The sequence below is a fragment of the Eurypyga helias genome, unplaced genomic scaffold (genome assembly GCF_000690775.1).
Source record: "Eurypyga helias isolate BGI_N326 unplaced genomic scaffold, ASM69077v1 scaffold14938, whole genome shotgun sequence".
NCBI lineage: Eukaryota > Metazoa > Chordata > Aves > Eurypygiformes > Eurypygidae > Eurypyga > Eurypyga helias.
Window position 1 is genome coordinate 1,279 of NW_010269010.1, and position 19,209 is coordinate 20,487.

Below are 19,209 nucleotides of genomic sequence, written 5' to 3' on the forward strand. Positions count from 1 at the left end.
GGTTTTGCTATAATGGAAAGTAAGATTAAGGGACCTACACAGGAAATCCAGTTTTTAGGAATAAAATGGCAAGATGGATGTAATCAGATCCCAATGGATGTAAACAATAAAATACCAGCTATGTCTCCACCAATGAGCAAAAAGGAAACACAAGCTTTCTGAGGCGTTTTGGGTTTCTGGCAGATGCATATTCCAAATTACAGTCTGATTGTAAGTCCCTTCCATCAAGGGACCCAGAAGAACAATTTCAAATGGGGCCCTGAGCAACGACAAGCCTTTGAACAGATCGAGCAGGAGATAGTACATTCCGTAGCCCTTGGACCAGTCCAGGTAGGGCCAGAGGTAAAGAATGTGCTGTATACCACAGCCAAGGAGAATGGCCCTACCTGGAGTCTCTGGCAGAAAGCACTAGCAGAGACTTGAAGTCGACACTTAGGGTTTTGGAGTAGAGGATACAGAGGATCCGAGGCCCGCTACACTCCAACTGAAAAAGAGATACTAGCAGCTTATAAAGGAGTTTGAGCTGTTTCAGAGGTGGTTGGAACTGAAGCACAGCTCCTCCTGGTACCTCGACTGGCAGTGCTGGGCTGGATGTTCAAAGGCAGAGTCTCTTCTACACATCATGCAGCTGATGCTACCTGGAGTAAATGGCTCACCCTGATTGCACAATGGGGTTGAAAGGAAATCCTGTTTACCCAGGAATTTTGGATGCGATCATGGACTGGCCAGGAGGCAAAGATTTCAGAATATCACCAGAAGAGAAGGTGGCTTGTGCTGAAGAGATCCTACTATATAACAAACTACAAGAAAATTAGAAGTAATATGCCCCATTCACTGATGGGTCCTACCATATTGTGGGAAGGCATCGGCGGTGGAAAGCTGCTGTATGGAGTCCCACACAACAAGTTGCAGAGACTGCTGAAGGACAAGGTGAATCCAGTCAGTTTGCAGAGGTGAAAGCCATCCAGCTGGCTTTGGACATTGCTGGGCAAAAGAAATGGCCAGCGCTTTATCTCTTTAATGATTCATGGATGGTGGCAAATGCTCTGTGAGGGTGATTACATCAATGAAGCAGCACAGTTGGCAGTGCAGAGGCTGCTGAATTACAGCAAGATACTGCTGCTTGGGAAGAGAACCTGGTTGTACATAAATGCTCAAGAGTTGGGCCACTGAAGAACATTGCAACAGCCAGCAGGTAGATCAGTCTGCTAGAATTAAAGTGACTCAGGTGGAACTGGACTGGTTATATACAGGTGAATTTTTTTTATTGCTTGGTGGCCCTGTGACACCACAGGCTGTCAAGGAAGAGATGCAACATATAGATAGGCTCACAATGAAGGGGTGCACTTGACCATGGACACTATTGCACAGGTTATCCATGAATGTGAAACGTGCACTGCAGCCAAAACAAAGTGATTAAAGTCTCTGGTATGGGGGACATGGCTGAAATAAAAATATTGGGAGACCTGGCAGAGTGATGATATCACACTCCCCCAAATCTCCTAAGACAGGTTCTATGTGCTCACAATAGTGGAAGCAACTACTGAGTGTCTGGAAACATCCTGTGCCCCATGCCACCATCCAGCATATTATCCTGGGTCTCGAAAGGCAAGTTGTATGGCAACATGGCACTCCAGAAAGAATTAAATCAGACAATGGGACTCATTTCCAAAACAACCTCACACACCTGGGCCAAAGGCCATGGCATTAAGTGGGTGTATCCTCTACACACCAGCCTCTGGGAAGGTTAAATGATGCAGTGGGCTGTTAAAGACCACCCTGAGAGCAATGGATGGTGGGAAGTTCAACTACTGAGATACACATTTAGCAAAAGCCACCTAGTTAGTCAACACCAGAGGACCTGCCAATTGGGCTGGCCCTGTCCAATCACAACTTACACATACTTAGAATCATAGAATCACAGAATGGTTTGGGTTGGAAGGGACCTTAAAGATCATCTAGTTCCACCCCCACTGCCATGGGCAGGGACACCTTCCACTAGACCAGGTCGCTCAAAGCCACATCCAGCCTGGCCTTGAAGACTTCCAGGGATGGGGCATCCCCAGCTTCTCTGGGCAACCTGTTCCAGTGCCTCACCACCCTCTCTGTAAAGAACTTCTTCTTGATATCTAATCTAAACCTCCCTGTTTTCAATTTGTACCCATTACCCCTTGTCCTATCACTACAGGCTCTTGTAAAAAGTCCTCTCCCAGTACCCTTGTAGGCCCCCTTCAGATACTGGAAAGCTGCAATGAGGTCTCCTCGGAGCCTCCTCTTCTCCAGGCTGAACAAGCCCAATTCTTGCAGCCTTTCATCATAGGAGAGGTGCTCCAGCCCTCTGATCATCTTCGTGGCCCTCCTCTGGACTCGCTCCAAGTGGTCAATATCCTTCTGATATTGGGGGTTCCACAGCTGGATGCAGTACTCCAGAAGGGGATAAAGTCCCTGTAGTGCACATAAAAAATATGCTGGGGAAGACAGTTTGGTTTATTCCTGCCTCAGGCAAAGGCAAACCCATCAATGGGACTGCTTTTGCTCAAGGGCCTGGGTGCACTTGGTGGGTAGGGCAAGAGGATGGGAAATTCCGATGTGTACCTCAAGGGGATTTGATTTTGGGTGAGAGTAGCCAATCATTTGAATTGTGTGATATTAATTGCTACATAATACTGTATATCATCTGTACTGTGGTTGCAATATGCCGTATCAATTGTAGAATAAATCACCCCAGATGAATGAAAAATAAATTTTGATGAAACTGAGCAAAGGGCAGTGATGATAAAACCAGACAAGTTGCATCAGTGATGGAACCAGAACTGGCTGCAGCATGCAACAATCCAACACCACCCACCATCTTTCCTGCCCTGAAGGACTGTTATGAGAGATGGAGCCCTAAGTCATGAACTAAATTAACTAAACTGACATTTTAGAGAGATGGCACATAGATTAAGGGAATGATATGTGTGTGTAAATATCAAAAGATAGGAAAGGTGGAGGTTGTTACTCCAGATTTATTGGAAGGTGTGGGACCTGGTCATGATGGTCACAGAATAAGGCTGGGAGTGAGTGAGCAGCTGTGTGGTGCTTAGTTGCTGTCTGAGGTTAAACCACAATACATATGTGAGCATATAAATATGTCAGCTTGTGCCTTTTGTCCTCGCTGCTTTCCTTCTGCTTCTTGCTCCTAAGAAGGTAAAATGAATTGCTTAATTTTTAAGCAATAATAAATATTTTATTTAAGTACCTTAAGCCTTTGATTTTAAGTTAGTATGAATCAACTAAACTAAATTATGAAATAATGTTTATACAATCATTTGTTGAAGTACTGTCCTTGTCTTTCACCTAGGTATTAAATTTTAGTGAGGCAACAAAAAATTTCGAACACCATATTGTTAAATAAAAATGTTGTATCCCAGTGCATTTTCCCCTTTTATGAAAGGTGGTGGTACCAAAACGTACCATGATTAACGCACACAAATATGCATTTGCTTCGATTCTGTCATGTTACTTTTGAGGTGTAGCAGTGTAATTTCCTAAACTGTTACAAGAACACTTAGAACTGTAAACTTCATTGAGAGTAACAAAAGCATTCTCTGACTAGCTCCTTCAAATGAATACCAAGCAAGGAGGGAGACAACTTCCTTTTATTATCAATTTTGCAGAAACCTTTGGGTTTTTTTTTCGTACTAAACAGATTATTAATTCTTTTAAGCAAAGCACCAGAGGAGGGATTCTTGAGCCTCTGCTCATCTTAAAAAGGTACTCTGCTCAAACTAGAAGGCATATGCTGGCTGAATGGAGCAAGTAAATTAATGTTAGATATGACAAAACTAGTAGGGGGGAATACAGACATATACAAATTTGAATTATAGCATTATAGATTCCTGAAGTTCTTCTGGTGTATTCATGTTTGTATTAGGTGCCCCCAGTGACCAAAGCAGTGGCACATCCTCTCCTTTATGTGACAGTGGTTTGCATCTGAACTACCATCCCAACAACACGGTAAGAACTTGTATTTCTTTGATGGAATTGCACACAGGAATAGTAATACTGTAATAGCTAAGTGGAAGTAACTAATAAAGGACAGCAACATAGCAGGAGTTCCAATTATCATTGGACTTCGGTAGTTCCGTAGGGGGTAAAAAGAGTTGCCAGATATTATGGCTGCAAATTAAACTATGACAAATTATACCAGCTGAGATTGTGCCTTGTTAGATGTGTTTGCTATTTTTATCTGGTCAACAGGGATTTTGCAGAAGGTTTTCTTCCACATTATTTCTGCAGCACAGGAGTTACAATTATTAAAATTAAAATATACCTATTTGAAGAAAAGTTATACAAATGAATGATAGATGACTTAATGCAGGTTAAATAATTAAAAAAAAAAATATAACTAACGCAACAGCATCAGAAGCAGACATCCCAACAGTCTAAATATGGATGCATGTGGAAAGGCTGTTGCGGCAGAGCAACATTTTTATTTTACTAGCCACTTCATTTCTAACTTCGCTTTTAGGATAAAAGCCATGCTTCAGTTTGTGAAACCTGTTTTTGCAGGTGTCAAAACAGATCTAATTTAGCTGTGGTTTCTATGTGAACTGATAATAATTTACTGAAACCACATCTTTCTCTCTCATTTTAAATAATATAAGCAGGAATCGTGACTCTGTACTTCACCCTAAATTAAATTTTGCTGCTGAAGACTAGGATCTGGTTCTTATCTTAGATGTCCCCTTGTAATAGGAATAGAATGCTTCATAAAACCAAATGAGATGTCTTCATGAATTCCTAAATTATGTACAACTCTTACGTGATGGTTCTTCCTTTTTCTCAGAATATTTTCTGAAATACATTGTAATTCATGGCCATAGTCTATTTTTTAATTTACAGCCTTGGTGATTTGCATGTAGGAGTCATCTGGCTCAGAATTTGGAGTAGACAGGACTTTTATCAACAACTAAAGAGTTTTTCAGGCTGAAGGTAGGGTTAACATTTCTGTTGCAGCCAGACCTTGGCCTGCAGTTTGCATCTAAACTTTTTGCTGTGTTTCAGCTTTTTCCTTAGGTTTAATCACAGGTGAAAAAAGGTTCCTGAAAGCACACAGAAAATGTTAAAAATTCAAGACAGTGTTCAAAGCAATGTCCTAGCTTAGTCTTCCTAGCCAATAATTTATTTATTTGGCTTAAATCTATGTAATATTTCACTAGAGGTTCAGTGTTTTAAATAAGTGAATCTACTTCTGAAAAGCCTCTGCTGTTCAGCTAAATAGTTGTTTAGCGTGATTTTTAATTTTATACACATAAAAGATATATGAACATATATGTAAAATGTTCAAGTTGGAAGAGCTTTATTATTCCATAGATCTGATAGAAAAATCACACTCTAGAAAAATACAAGGTGTACTTAATTTTTGTAATACCTGTTTTATGGAAGATACAGGTAAGAAAAATATTAATTCTGAGATGAAAAATTTTAAGTTATGCAGGATCAGCAGGTACAATTTTACTGATACAGTAGAGGTACTACCTACATTTCAGAGAGAATCATGCTCCTTCAGAAAAATGTCATCACCAGCACTGTTTGGTAAAGGATTTTATAAAGAAAGGAAGAGGTGTTGGATTTTAAAAAATAAATCTTGGTCATTTCGCTTTTTATAAGCATTTCTCATTCAAGTCTATATTCTGTAAATTACTGGTGAACTTAAGACTGTAGATATTTTAATACTCATTCTTTGTAGATAAGATCATAGACATGATAAAGTTTAATTTTCATATAAGTAATGTCCTGTGTAAATAGGTAAAATTAAAATATTCATCATAAGCATGGAGTTCTGACTAAAAAATGTTCATCACATGTGAAATCCCATTCACAATTATCAGGTTTTGAGATGATGTCTTTAGAATAGAAATGTATATGGGGCCACAGGGACCAACTGAATTATGGCTGTATAGTGAAGAATTTAGAGATCACCTTTATTCAGGGCACAGGTATAAAACTAGTAGCTGATGATATGATATGTGGTTAATATTCACTTCTATTCATGGTTAGTCATTTAAAAAAAGGACGCAAGCTGTTTTCCCTCAGTTTTTAGAATACTGTTCCTCACACTTTCCCTAAGTATATTGATGTTGAGGTTTATATAGAATTGTTTTATTTGTGAGAAAATGTTCAGAATCTCTCCAGTGCTAGCTAAAACTCATGCCAAACAATTTGGGAAAAGTACAACACAACAACAAATGAAATATAAAATCTTTGAAGTCTCTCTCTCTTCCAAATCTGCTGAGTACTTATAATGAAGCCCAAAACTGAGAAGGACCTTTTAATGTTTTTCAGGATACATTATCATGTTCCTCATGGCCAGCATCCCCAGGACTTAGGTGGGAAAAAAGGTGGTGTGATCTCCGATTAATTCCACTTCTTCATTCACGGTTTTCCCAGTACCTTCCAGGATCAGATTTGTCCAGGTAAAGAAGTTCAGAAAGTTGAAACTTCTTGATTGACAGATACTGCCCTTAGGGAGTTTCCTTGTTAAAGGAATGGCATTATTGGTTCCACTGCAGCTGTCAGAGGCATGAGATGCAGGAGCTTTCGGAAAGGTCTGTCTAGGTCCATGTCAGCCGTTACTCTGCTTTGATGTCAGCCAGGACCACCCATGTGTGGAAGACTTCTGATCTTCCCACTTGCACCTAGTTGTCAGCACATTTCTCAGTTTGAAACTGCACATAGGTCATCATATTTAATAACTGCTAATGCTTCTTTCTGCAAAAGCTTCATTCTAAGCTGCTTTTTATTATACCTTTGGTTTTTGTAATACACTGTGGCATTGAGCTCTGAGATGTAATTATGGTTTTATGTACTTCCTTTTGTTTTGTTAAGTCTCTCATCTGATAACTTCATTGGATGAAATAGTCTTGTTGTTCGGAAGCATCAAGGGCTGGCTGCCCCGCTGGGAATGTGGATCAAGAGCAGAGGGTGGCAGCGAGGTTGGATGAGGCAGTGTCCATGCAGACAAGGGACCTGTCCCACTGGCCGTGGTGAAGGATCAGAGCGGGCCTAGGGGTGGTCTTCAGAAGCGTCCGTCGCAGTGAGGTGGGGCTCAGGGCAGTCTGGGAAGTAAGACCACAGGTCAGGACTGAATCAGTGGGATACATGTCCAGGCACAGGCATAGCTTCAACCAAGTTCAGGTGAGGACCAAGAACAATAGCATGAGCTGATACGCAGTTCCCAAGTAAAGGGGTGGGGAGGGTGGCACTCAGGCTTTTTCACAGCAGCCTGATCCCACATCCAATAGCCACGCCATGGCAGAGCTGGCTTCAACCACAGGCAGGCGGGCACCCAGGAGAGGCAAGAGACTGGACTCTGGGCCCTCACCCTTGTATCAAGGGAAATGCTAAATAAGCATTCTTAATTGATGTTTCAGATGACTGTCTTCTGTTTTCCAGTTTGAAGGATCCCTATTATCATCTCCTTTTAGGGAAACCCTTCCATAGCTCTGATTATCCTGGTTTTTCTCTCTGTTTCTTTTGTAATTCTAATATATCTTCTATGAGACGAGGTGATCAGGACTGCAGATAGGATCCGTCTTGATTTAGACATAATGATGTTTTCAACTTTTTTCTCTGTTCTTGTCTAATACTTTGTAATAACCTTTTGACTGTCACTGAGCACTATGGTGATGGTTTTCAAAGAGTTGTTTGTAGTAACTCTTGCATTTCTTTCCTCAGTGTTTCCTCAATGTTTATATCTACAGTAACATTCTCTGTTGCTTACGTATAGATAAGGAGGTTTTTTTCCCATATATGTTACTTTGCATTTATTAACATTGAAATTCATTGCCATTTTGTCTCCCAATCACTGGGGAAGCTGTCCAAATCTCATAATCAGGTTTAAATTTATTTCATCATATGGACCTACAACTTGTCACTGTTTAACTTAATATTATCCTAGTAAATCAGAAGAAATCAGAAAAGAGGACAAGAATATTCTGGAATGATGACTGTTTTTCAGATGTTATGAATTTAAATAGAAAATAGCTAAAAAATGTAACAAGTATGATCTTATTTTTATACTATGCCTTGTTAAAAGGTTTAAATACTTAGGTATTCTGTGGATTAATTTATCATCTGTATATATAAGAATGATGTTCTAGCACCAACATATTCTCTGAGTTCCAGCATGTCAGTCATTAACTTGAGGACAACTTTCTACAGTTACAGAGCCTGTTTCTCTGTTACTACTTCTTCTAACCCATCAGAAATATTAACTTCCAAAATAAGCACAAAGGGCTTCTGTAAGGCTGGGAGGCCCTACTAACTGAAAGAAACTCTGGCTTTCCCATGTAGTTTTCTTGTCTCCCAGCTTAGATGTGTGACTCAAGGAAGAATAGTGTTTTCTGCTTTGCCCTGATGGCTCATCAGTCAGTGGTTTAAAATTTCCCAGTCTTCCATTCAAACACATGTAAAATTACCTCAAGAGTACAGAAAAGCTTCACTAATATTTCTTGAAAGACTGTTTTTTGAAAATACCTGCTGAGTATCTCTGTTATGCTTTTACCCCCCCAGTGTTTCTATGAGTCCTATAGTCAAGTGATACCATCTGCCCCCATAGTTGGGTTTATGATCCCACCCAGAAACTTCACTCTGGAGTGAAGAATCCACTCTGGAGTGGATTTTATTGTTTCTTACCACAGCCTGCTTCCTTCTCACTGATTCTCAGTAAACATTTGAAAGTTGCACACATGCCTCCCGCGGTCTCAGTTAATTTTAAGGGCTGTTTTTTCTTAGGAGTACACTACCTAGGCCTGCCAGCCTTTTTCCTATTCACAGAGCTGAAATTAAAGCAGGTTAGGCAATAGTTGTTTCACTACTACCTAATTGTGAAGCTAAAAACAGCCTGCAGCTTTTAACTAGTAATAGCAAAATCATATTTACTTGACTGCATGATGCTTGTTCTATTGAGGAACAATGGCTAGCCCAGGGGATCAAGGTGTAAATCAAAGGCTACAACAGCTTACTGGCTCAACTGAAAGGGAACAGGATATAGTCACCACAGATGCAGGAAGTTTTTATATTAAATTCTCCGCATATCTTCAGATCAATGGAAATAATTAAGAGCATGAAGCATAAAGGGCCCAAAATCTTAATAGTCAGATCTGAGTTCTGATGTGCTGTATAGTTGAGGTGAGATTCTGAATTGACCAGAAATACTTACATGGAAAATTAAGACATATTCAACTATTCACAGGTCTTGAATTTTAAAATTCAGTCTTCTGTATCACTAAAACACAAGCTCCAAGTGCACATTGTAGAACTTGTACATTCCAGAGAAAGATTTTTAGGTAGTAATTTCCAAAAAATAAATTTAAAAGTGTATTCATAGAAAACAAAAGACCTGAATTCATATTCAAACCTTGACTAACTACTCTGATAATTTTCTCCTTGTGTCTATGCTGTGTCTATGTTGCTAACAAAATGGTTTATAAGAGTCTTTTAAATTAGTGTAAATATTTTAAAACATGAATCACTCAAAATTTGTTACAAGAGGAAAAATTTTTAAGACAGTGCTATAAAGAGCAACATTAAGGAAAGGGTAGTGATAATAATATAAGAAAGAAACATTAAATGGAATTTGATTAATTAAGGTTTCTGTAGTTAATATTTACAGGGCTGTTTTCACTATATAAAGCCTAATAACTTTTTGTTTCAGAGTTTGAAAAGGCTGGCACAGAAATACATCATATCGTTATCACAGACACTATTACGCCTCATAACTGTATTCTAGCTTTTCTAAAGGGGTGCTTGAGACACATGAATTCCAGAGCGTATCTGTATAAAGTTCCACAGGACATTCAAGTTAAGCTTGGGAAGCTTAGCCATTTCAAATATTTTTGCTTGAGTTCCAGAGGCCCAGAACCTGAGATGTGTAGTTGAATAAGAATTCACATGATATTCAAAAGAACAATAAAATCTAAGTCTTTTGCTGTATTATAAAGTGATTAGTCTACTGTTTGTTCTATTGAATATAAAACACATTTAATATGTTATTTTTTCAGTTTTGTGTGGTGGTATGTACTTTGGCTGGTAGACTAATTCAAGAAAATACTATTACGATAATCTACTGCTCAGACACATTCAGAAGTAATTTATTGGTAGCCATGCATCTTATAGTCTATGCTTGTTGATACTTGGGCAAGAACATTCTGGATGGATGGTTTTGTATGTGCACAGACCAAATAACTAGGAACAGTAGGAACAGTCTAATGCCCCGAATAGATCAGATTCATTGTGTTTGTAGTGTAAGGCAGATTAACGTATCAGAATTGGATCGGGAACATGCTGAGTTTTCTTTGCTTGTGCAGGTTCGTGTCACACATTCATAGATTTGTTGGATTTGGTTTGCAATAGGCTGAGTAGAAAGAAGGGGAGTCCTGAAAATAATGGTATTTTTCTTGAAAGAGGTAATCAATAAATTTCTCTGAGCATCATGCTATGCTTTTTATGTAAGGACTTATTCAGAATTTTAGTTTGGAAGAATTTACTATTTATATGTGTAGCCATTTAAAATAAAGGATATAGTAAACAGCTATATTATTCTCCTTACATATATCTTCCTCAAAATCTTTACCTGAATTATTGTGAAAATGTGTTGTTGTAAAAAGCAACTCTCAGTTTGTACCTCACGATTTTAAGGAAAAATCATGACTCGTGAAAAGGCCATTAAATTAAGTTAGCTGATAGATTTAGATAAACTACTGGTTTCTGCATGATCATGTTAGGACATATAAGACTTATGCTTCTGTAAGAACTATTTCTCATGATGGGACTCTTAAAGCAAAGACATGGGTCTAATTAATTTTTAATGTTTCTACTGATTGGAGGAAAAGCCTGTATATGACATGGATGCAGCAAAGACCTTTATGGTAGAGAGAGATATTAGGTCTACATTCTGTAGAACTAGAACATAATTTCAAGAGGTTAAAGAAAATGCTCTGCAGAATTGATATCTCTCTTGAGATATCAGAAACTGTCATCAGTGACAGTTTCACGTGAAGATAACACTCACTTTGTCTGAGCCATTCTCGAGGAATCTGAATGGCATACTTAATTTTAAACCATGAATTGATCATTAACAGATGGGTTTGTAGCAGAATGTCAGCAGTGGAACTTGGTTTTCTCTGTATATCTAGTAATCTCTTACTCTGGGATATGGATTAATATTGAGGTGTTTGGGTTTGGAAGCCAGAGACCTGTGAACCTTCCAAAGGCTGTTAGCCAAGAAGGCTATTTACCAATGAAATTAGGTTTGCTACTGCTTTAGCATCTGAAAGCTTTCTCTTGTTCTGCTCTATAGAACAGGCAGCTCAGCACTCTGCTGTGGAAAATCAGTCTATAATGCGTGACAGATTATTATGCAGGTGTCCACATTGGTGCTGGGATAGACATATCCAGGTGGCCGTGGCTTTTGTCATTGCATGTCTCTTGTCATTCTGCTGTATTTTGCTAATGATCCTGTATTCAGAAATGCAATTGGAGAAGTCATTAATGCTACCTGATTGATTTTGAACTCTCCAGCCTTTCTATCAGTACTTTAGCAGCCAGCAAGGGATATCCACACAGGAATCTTACTGTATTTGAACACTGTATTAGAAAAATGAAATAGAAGTTGTTGAAAAGAAAGGTACTGTGTTGAACTGAATTTCTCAAATGATTGCCTACGTTGTCCAGTGAACACTTTCCTTCTTTGTGACCTGCAGTATTAAAGTATTAACTCTTCGTTATGCATCAGCTATTTCACTTGTTTAGCTCCTGAAGTCACACAGTGTTGGAGCTAGTCTGTGGAATTCTTTTTATAGCTTTCTGGAAACTTAATATAGTCTGAGTTGACCTTTCAGCACGATCTTTTTAATATGTCAGTTATTTATAAAACAGGAAAACCAGCAATTTGTCAGTGTTCCGTGGCTGACCTTCGTTGTAGTTGAAAGAAAAGCATTTCTGCAAGTATTGTTAAGATGATATGCTAGAACAGATGAAATTTTCTTCTGACCTGATCTGTTATGACATGTCCATAGGCAAAATGCGTTCCAAGTAATTGCTGTGGATGGGGTTTGCAGTGGAATAATTCAGTGTCTCTCTGCTGAAGAGTGTATTGACTGGCTACAAGCAATAGCAAGTAACATTTCCAACCTTACAAAGCACAATGTAAGTATGGATCCAAGTAAGCCAGAAGGTTTCCTGATCATATTTGATTATAACTGTCATAAAAGCCTAATGGGTTCACACACAGAATTATCTGCATATAAACAACGCTTGAGGCTCTCGGAGAGAAGTCAACTCAAGTTTGTCATCAAATCAGACTTTGTGAGAAATCATTGAATGGGAAAATATTCTCCCTGCAGTCATAGAGTTCACTTCATTGCTATCAGAGTTACTCGCTTCTTAGCAGCACCAGCTAGCTTTAGAAACAAAGACCAGACACACAGAAGGAAGTCAGGTGTGATGGGTAAGCACATATAAAATTTTAAAAATTCTATACTTTCTTGATAGTTTGAGAAATACATCTATAGAAAGACTTGTATAATCATATCTGAATTAGGTATTAGGTCTGTTCAGGTATCATTTAACACAAAAAGAACATCAAGATACTTCTGTGATACAGATACAAATGTTTATTATCAGCAAAGATGAAATGCATTTATGCTTCATGAACTATACCTTTATGACCTGATCTTGTAGGATAAACAACTCCTTGTATTGAAGCAAGAATAAATGTTATGCAAAAGTTTTGCCAAACTACTAGTAAGTTTGATTGAAAGGTCTCCTGGACCTGGCTAGGGTGTATTTTGCATTTGATAGATGGCATGTAGTTTTTCCTGTAGAAGTCTATATGATACCTTTCCTAGTTTTCCTCAAAAAGTACAGAACACGTGGGTAATTCCATTATTTTGAATTGGGTTGTTACAAGGAAGGCCTTGACGAGTTAATTTATATTCTCTCAGATTTCCTTAAGTCTGCTTTAGCCTCCCAAACCGCCCTCTGAATTTGCTTTTGTTTCAAATACAGGCAGAACATTGAAGGAAGTTTTATGTCTTGGAGATTTATGTTCAAGATGCCAAACTATGTTCCATCTGGCAGCAATATGTAAAAGTCATTGTGTAATAAAAACGTGACAGACGTGAATTCATCTGCAAGCTTCCACACAGTACACGCCACCTTTATGGCTATTAATCCATCCTTACAATGCTGTTGCTGTAGAGAACCTTTCTTGTCTCGCTAGGTATCCTGACAAATGAGGGTGCTGATTTTTTTCTCGTCATCTTTAGTTGAGACTATTAATGATTCTTGCTACTTTAAGTGGTTTATTTGTTTACTTATAACGATAGGTAGATGTGCCTAAATTTTATCTAATAATTTATGTGGCTGTGATGATACTATAATTATGGTTGCTTACTGTAACTTGAATTTTGTAATGCACCGTTTTTATGTGATATGTTTTGGTGTTTCAAAAATAACTACCGTTTATAATTCTACACTGCTTTCCATACAGTACAGAAACCATGTATCTGACATTTTAAAAGAGGGAAATAGTAAATTATACAACTATTATGCCAATAGTGTATTTACTTTATCCCAAAGATGTCCTGTAAAGTAACAGTGAGAGTTACGAAAGTTATCCATTAACCTATTTTTAGGACTGTCCTAAAAATATATATAGCCCATATGAATTTATGGGAACCAATGAGACTGCCTTTTCTGTAATATAGGTTTCTTTTAAATTGTCAGTTGCCAGAAAGTATTAGTTATTTGACAGCATATGTGATAAGTGAATATAAGAAACATTAGAAACACAGAGGGGAAAAAAAACCCAAGCTTTTGTTTGGAACAATGATTAGATGTGATTAGCAGTCCCTCTATTTTATTTCTTTACAAGAGGATTATTGACACATGCATACTGTAGATGTTAGCATTTTTCCTCTGACAGGCATTTATTGGCAGTCATACTCCCTTACTGTGGCATCCAGTACCAAAGAAGCAAAGAGAGTATAGGAGTTTATTTGAACTTTTGGACCAATTGACTGATTTTTAGTTTAACTTATTTCAATCTAGGGGTCATGGAAGAATAATTTGTTTCATTTAAATACCAAGTAGCTCATAGAAATGTTAACCTACATACTGTCTGTCACACCTACATTTTTAAAAAGAAGGAAGCAGGTGAAAACAAAGACTATAAAAACCAAGTTGTTTCTGAAAGCATTTCCTTTACCAGTGTATCCAATTTGGACTATGTAGATTTGGGTGGGATTTATCTTTACTAACTTTAGATGTCTTAAAGCAGAATGTTGGAAGAGTGATACACATGATTTACTTTCAACATCTATTTTATGATGAGGTTAATTCTCTCAGGATATGTCTGTCTTTCCTTTGACTACTAAGAGACCCCAGGGTGGTGAGTTCAGACTTCAATACCTCAGGAGATATGTATATCCTGTCACTGGTGTCTTTGAGAGGCCAGAGAGATTTTTTTTTCTGAATAAATCTGCAAAAAAAAATGCCTGGATATTTTGACAAAAAACATACTAGTCACAACCAGAAAGTCTGAATTATTTTACTTTTTCACAGACAAACTGACTGAAAAAAATTATCAGATGGTTCAAACCCCACATATGTTTGTGGGAAAAACATGGCTTTCTCTCCCTGTGTTCCCCTGTGTATCTTAGAGTTGAGAAACATGAGTCCCTGGCTCTAAATTCTCCTCTTTGAGTCTATAGTTCAATTATTTTTTTTATAAGGATGATGTCAGAATCTCTTCTGTCACGATCTAATGTGTCCACATCTGACACAAAGGCGGTGTGGCTCAATTGCCAAATCAACTTGTAGCCAGTACCTACCAAAGAGCAAGAAGGTAACAAAAAGGCAAGAATAGAAACAAACCCAAAATGTCTTGATGTCATCATCATCTTTGAAAGGCGGGGTTGCTAACTGAATATACGTAACGGAGGTTGGAAGATGGTGTCTGCAGGCAAACACAGTTTTCCTAAAGTGGTTAGGCTATCAATCATTGTACAGTGTGAGATAAAACTTGTATTATTATGCAACAAGATAGTTACAGTTTTAATGCAGAGATATAGAAAATTATATTCTGAATATTACAGAAGAGATTAAAAAAAATATCAGTATGCTGACTGATCTACTTGCCTTCATTTCAAATTTTCATCAGAAGACAGCCTTCAGGTATGCAGTCTTTTTCTTGTATTCAGTAAATTAGAACTAGTGTCCTCAAATGTTTGTAGAATTCTGAGAGCGATACCACTAACTTTCATTTCATTTATCTTCCCAGAAACCGTGGAAAGATTACATATGAGATGGAATACATTGCTTTAAGATTACAAAACATCGATTGGTTTATATATTGGTACGCAGCCAAAAGGCACACTATAGAAATGCATTGTTCAAAGTAATTTAATATCACCCTGTAATTGATGTGATGAATACATAAATAATGTTCATTTCTGTACATGTGTTTCTCTCCAACTTGAGTCACTTGAGTTGCATCTGTGTTAAAAATCTATCAGTTTTAGCAATAGTGTCAAAAATGAAAGTGTTTATATTAAACCCAAAGTCTAGTCTAAGCGATTCTGAAACTGAAGTTCATATGCTGAAAATTGAATATGTTAAATTGAACCTAAACTCGGGAACTCTAATTCCTTTATAAATTTGAGATAGAAAAGGGTTTTACATTTTTATTGTCAGTTTGGATGGCAGACCAAAGATGATTACAAAGAGAACAAGCTGCTACTTCTACCTTTTCTTACTCATGCTCCAAGTAGGAATTTTCAGTTCTGCTGTTCCAATTCAGCTGTGAAGTACTGGCCTTCCCTTGAACTTTTAAGCTGTATTAATTTCTGTGTTAATTAATACTGATTTCTATTCTCTACCATTTATTTGGTTAAAGAATTTGATGATGACAGTATCCAATACGTCATGTAACTTTTAGGAAAACTATACTCTGGATGAATCTAAGAAAATAATCCAAAATTGTGTGGTCTGTAAAGATCTACCTGTTGCAAATACATCTTTAATTGGTCCAATTTTCAAGGAACTCAAAGGTAAAATTGGTTTTAGCAGGGATGAGATTTTAACCAAGGTTTTATTCAAACTTTGTTCAACTGAAAACTATTTTGTTCAACTGAAAAAAAAAAAGGGACAATAAGAAATAGAAGCTTTAGGTCTTTGTAACAAAAGGATACTTAAAAAATATGGTTATCGTCTTCTAGAATATAGCTTAATAGAGTCCTTGGGGATTTATCCTCCCTACTCAGTATTTGTCAGTCTTGCTCATGGCTTTCTCTGTGGCAGATTTTTATATAGTGAATGCAGTGATACTTCTTCTCCCTTTCCTCTTCCATAATTTCCTTGGGAAACACTGCAGCAATTGCATATTTATGCTGTTTACCTTGAAGCAAGCACTTGACAGAGAAGAAACATCAACTACATCAGAGAGGAATGACAGGCAGCTGTGGTAACGTTGCCTAGCAGGAGGTGACAAAAAGTTAGTTTTAAATTTATCTTGAGAAGGCACATAAGATCCTTCAAGACTTAGTTAACAGTAACTTTGCGTTGTTCCATCATCGTGTGTTTTCTGGGTACAATTACATGTATCTGTGAAACTAATGAGGCACACGTATGTCGATCATGGCAGTAGCATGAAAGCAGTAGGATTAAGAGGTCTACAAGCTGGGTATGAGTTTAGCACAATGTATGTGTTTTCCTGAACTTAAGCCTTTATTTTGAAAAGTGTTCAGAAGTGCAACTGAAATCATGGCTTTAGTTACGTGCTTAAAATATACTGCCTAGTGCAAGAAACTGCTACTAACAAGACAAATATATTTATCCTGTGAAAGGAGAACAATAATACTTTATCTTTACAATGCTAGAGTTTAGGTAGTTATTTAGGTATTCTGAAAGTCACTTAGATCGTAAATCTTTTAGGTTGGAAAAGACCTTTAAGATCAAGTCCAACCATTAACCTCACACTGTGAAGTCCAACACTAAACCATGTCCTTAATTGCTTCGTCTGAACATCTTTTAAATACCTCCAGGAATGGTGATTCAAACACCTCCCTGGGCAGCCTTTCACAATGCCTGACAACACTTTCAGGGAAGAAATTTTCCTGATGTCCAACCTAAACCTCCTCTGGTGCAACTTGAGGTCATTTGCTGTTGTCCTGTTGCTTGTTACTTGGGAGAAGAGACCAACCCCCACCTCTCTGCAACCTCCTTTCAGGTAGCTGTAGAGGGCAATAAGGTGTCCACTGAGCCTCCTCTTCTCTAGGTTAAACAACCCCAGTCCCCTCAGCCACTTCTCACAGGACTTGTGCTCCAGACCCTTCCCCAGCTCCGTTGCCCTTCTCTGGACACGCTCCAGCTCCTCAGTGTCCTTCTTGCAGTGAGAGGCCCAAAACTGAACATAGGATTTGAGGTGCGGCCTCACCAGTGCCCAGTACAGGGGGAAAATCCCTTCCCTAGGCCCTGCTGGCCACACTGTTCCTGATAAACACTAGGTAGAGGGAGAGGTAAAAAGTACAAAACAGGACAAATAAAAACTAATTAGAATGATATGTTCTGTTCCACTTGTGCAAAGAATAAAATATCACAAGACTACATACAGTGTTTATAAAGTTACTGAAATAAATTGGTAGTAGATTTCTCATTTTGCTGGTGTATGCTACCATTAGTAAGAACTTACTGTAGAATGATAAATCACATGAATAAATCGATGTTACTCATGAACAGATTTCACATTTCAATTTTTTAGTTGAAATACCATGGCAGACCATCAGGATGTTCTGATGTCAGTCATTTTGGTTTTTTCAGGGGTTTTATGCTGTTAGATGCTCTGTGAATTATGTATTAAAATAACATTTAACTTTTGTTTGGTTACTAAGCTACGCATATTTGGAGCAAATCCGAAATGGCATATTCTGTATTAGTGCAAAAGACAAATACTGTTTATAATTTAGAAGTTGAAAACTTTGTCAAATGAAGACCAAAAGAACAGAAGATTATAGGAAGTCATATTTATATTACCAATACGATAAGTTTTACAGTCATGACTTACTTTTCTCAAGACAGAACTACTCAGATCAGTTGGGCGTTATCAAACAAATACAGGCTCAACTGATTTTTAAGCACTGTTAGGCATTCAGGTGTTTACAGAATTCTTTGTTCTGCATCCCATTCTAGACTTTGTAAAGGGAATCTAATACCTCTATTGGTAGTAATTCCAGTACTGATATTTAAGTCTTTGTTAGAAGATTTTAAACCCAGAAATGGATACGTTTGTGACATATCACTACCATTTTTTCCCATATACTTCTCCCTTAAGGCACATAGATCTAGGTGAATAAATCTAGTCAGTGTATTATTAAAATTACATCAGTCAAAGCTCTCCTATTTTTGCCTCCCTTTTTTAACATGGGATGTTACCAGCCTGACATTTAACACCACAGCTGTCTCTATGTCACTTTTTTCAAGTGTTACATATGACCTTGTCTTATATTTACATACATTTTGGGCAGTTTGCTGCATGTCTTATTTTACTAGCCTGTTTCTGTATCTTGTTGACTGAAGAATTGTGAGATATTTTATAACTGCTTGGTTGTACCGATTTAGCTGAAAAGCAAAGTTAAGTCTTGCCAGACATTATTGCTGTTGCTCTGGTGTGTTTCATCTGCACTTTCATAATACACCTGAGTTTAAAGGAAAATGTCTAGCATGTGGCAGGTTAGGAAAACAGTGTAAGAACAGGATATTTCTTTGAGAAATATTTCTTCCAGAACAGTCACCTTATCCAAGAAACTGGTAGCAAGAAGCTTCTCTCTTTGTAGTTGAAATATTTGTTATGACACATTCTGATTATGATATCAGCACTCATCATTAAGACATGCAGTCTTGATTTGAAATACACATTGTAAACTTCAATTAGTCATGGTAGCTTTTCAAATGAAGTAACACTGCTTTTCTATACCAAGCTTGTCCCAAATGTATTAAGACTGGTTTTTAATGATATCTTTCCAGTTCTGCGGTGAATAGTATCACAAGTCTTGCTGCGGTCAATAACATCTAATAAAAAGATTACCATCTGTATTACTATAAAGTACCATTCTACAGCCCTAAAATACAATGTAAGAGAAACAATGTTCTTGCAGACAATAA

General features: G+C 37.7%; 1 protein-coding gene across 1 annotated transcript in view; it reads left to right on the forward strand.

The window, feature by feature from the left end:
- Positions 1-668: 668 nt before the first annotated feature.
- The window catches only part of LOC104514318 (gamma-1-syntrophin-like), a gene marked incomplete at its 3' end in the record, with an annotated part of 54,505 nt that continues 35,964 nt past the window's right edge, over positions 669-19,209 (forward strand). Inside the window, exons 1-4 of the mRNA XM_010157960.1 lie at positions 669-732; positions 3,917-3,999; positions 6,331-6,461; positions 12,066-12,195. Coding sequence (XP_010156262.1) covers positions 669-732; positions 3,917-3,999; positions 6,331-6,461; positions 12,066-12,195 — 408 coding nt within the window. The remainder of the gene's footprint in view (positions 733-3,916; positions 4,000-6,330; positions 6,462-12,065; positions 12,196-19,209) is intronic.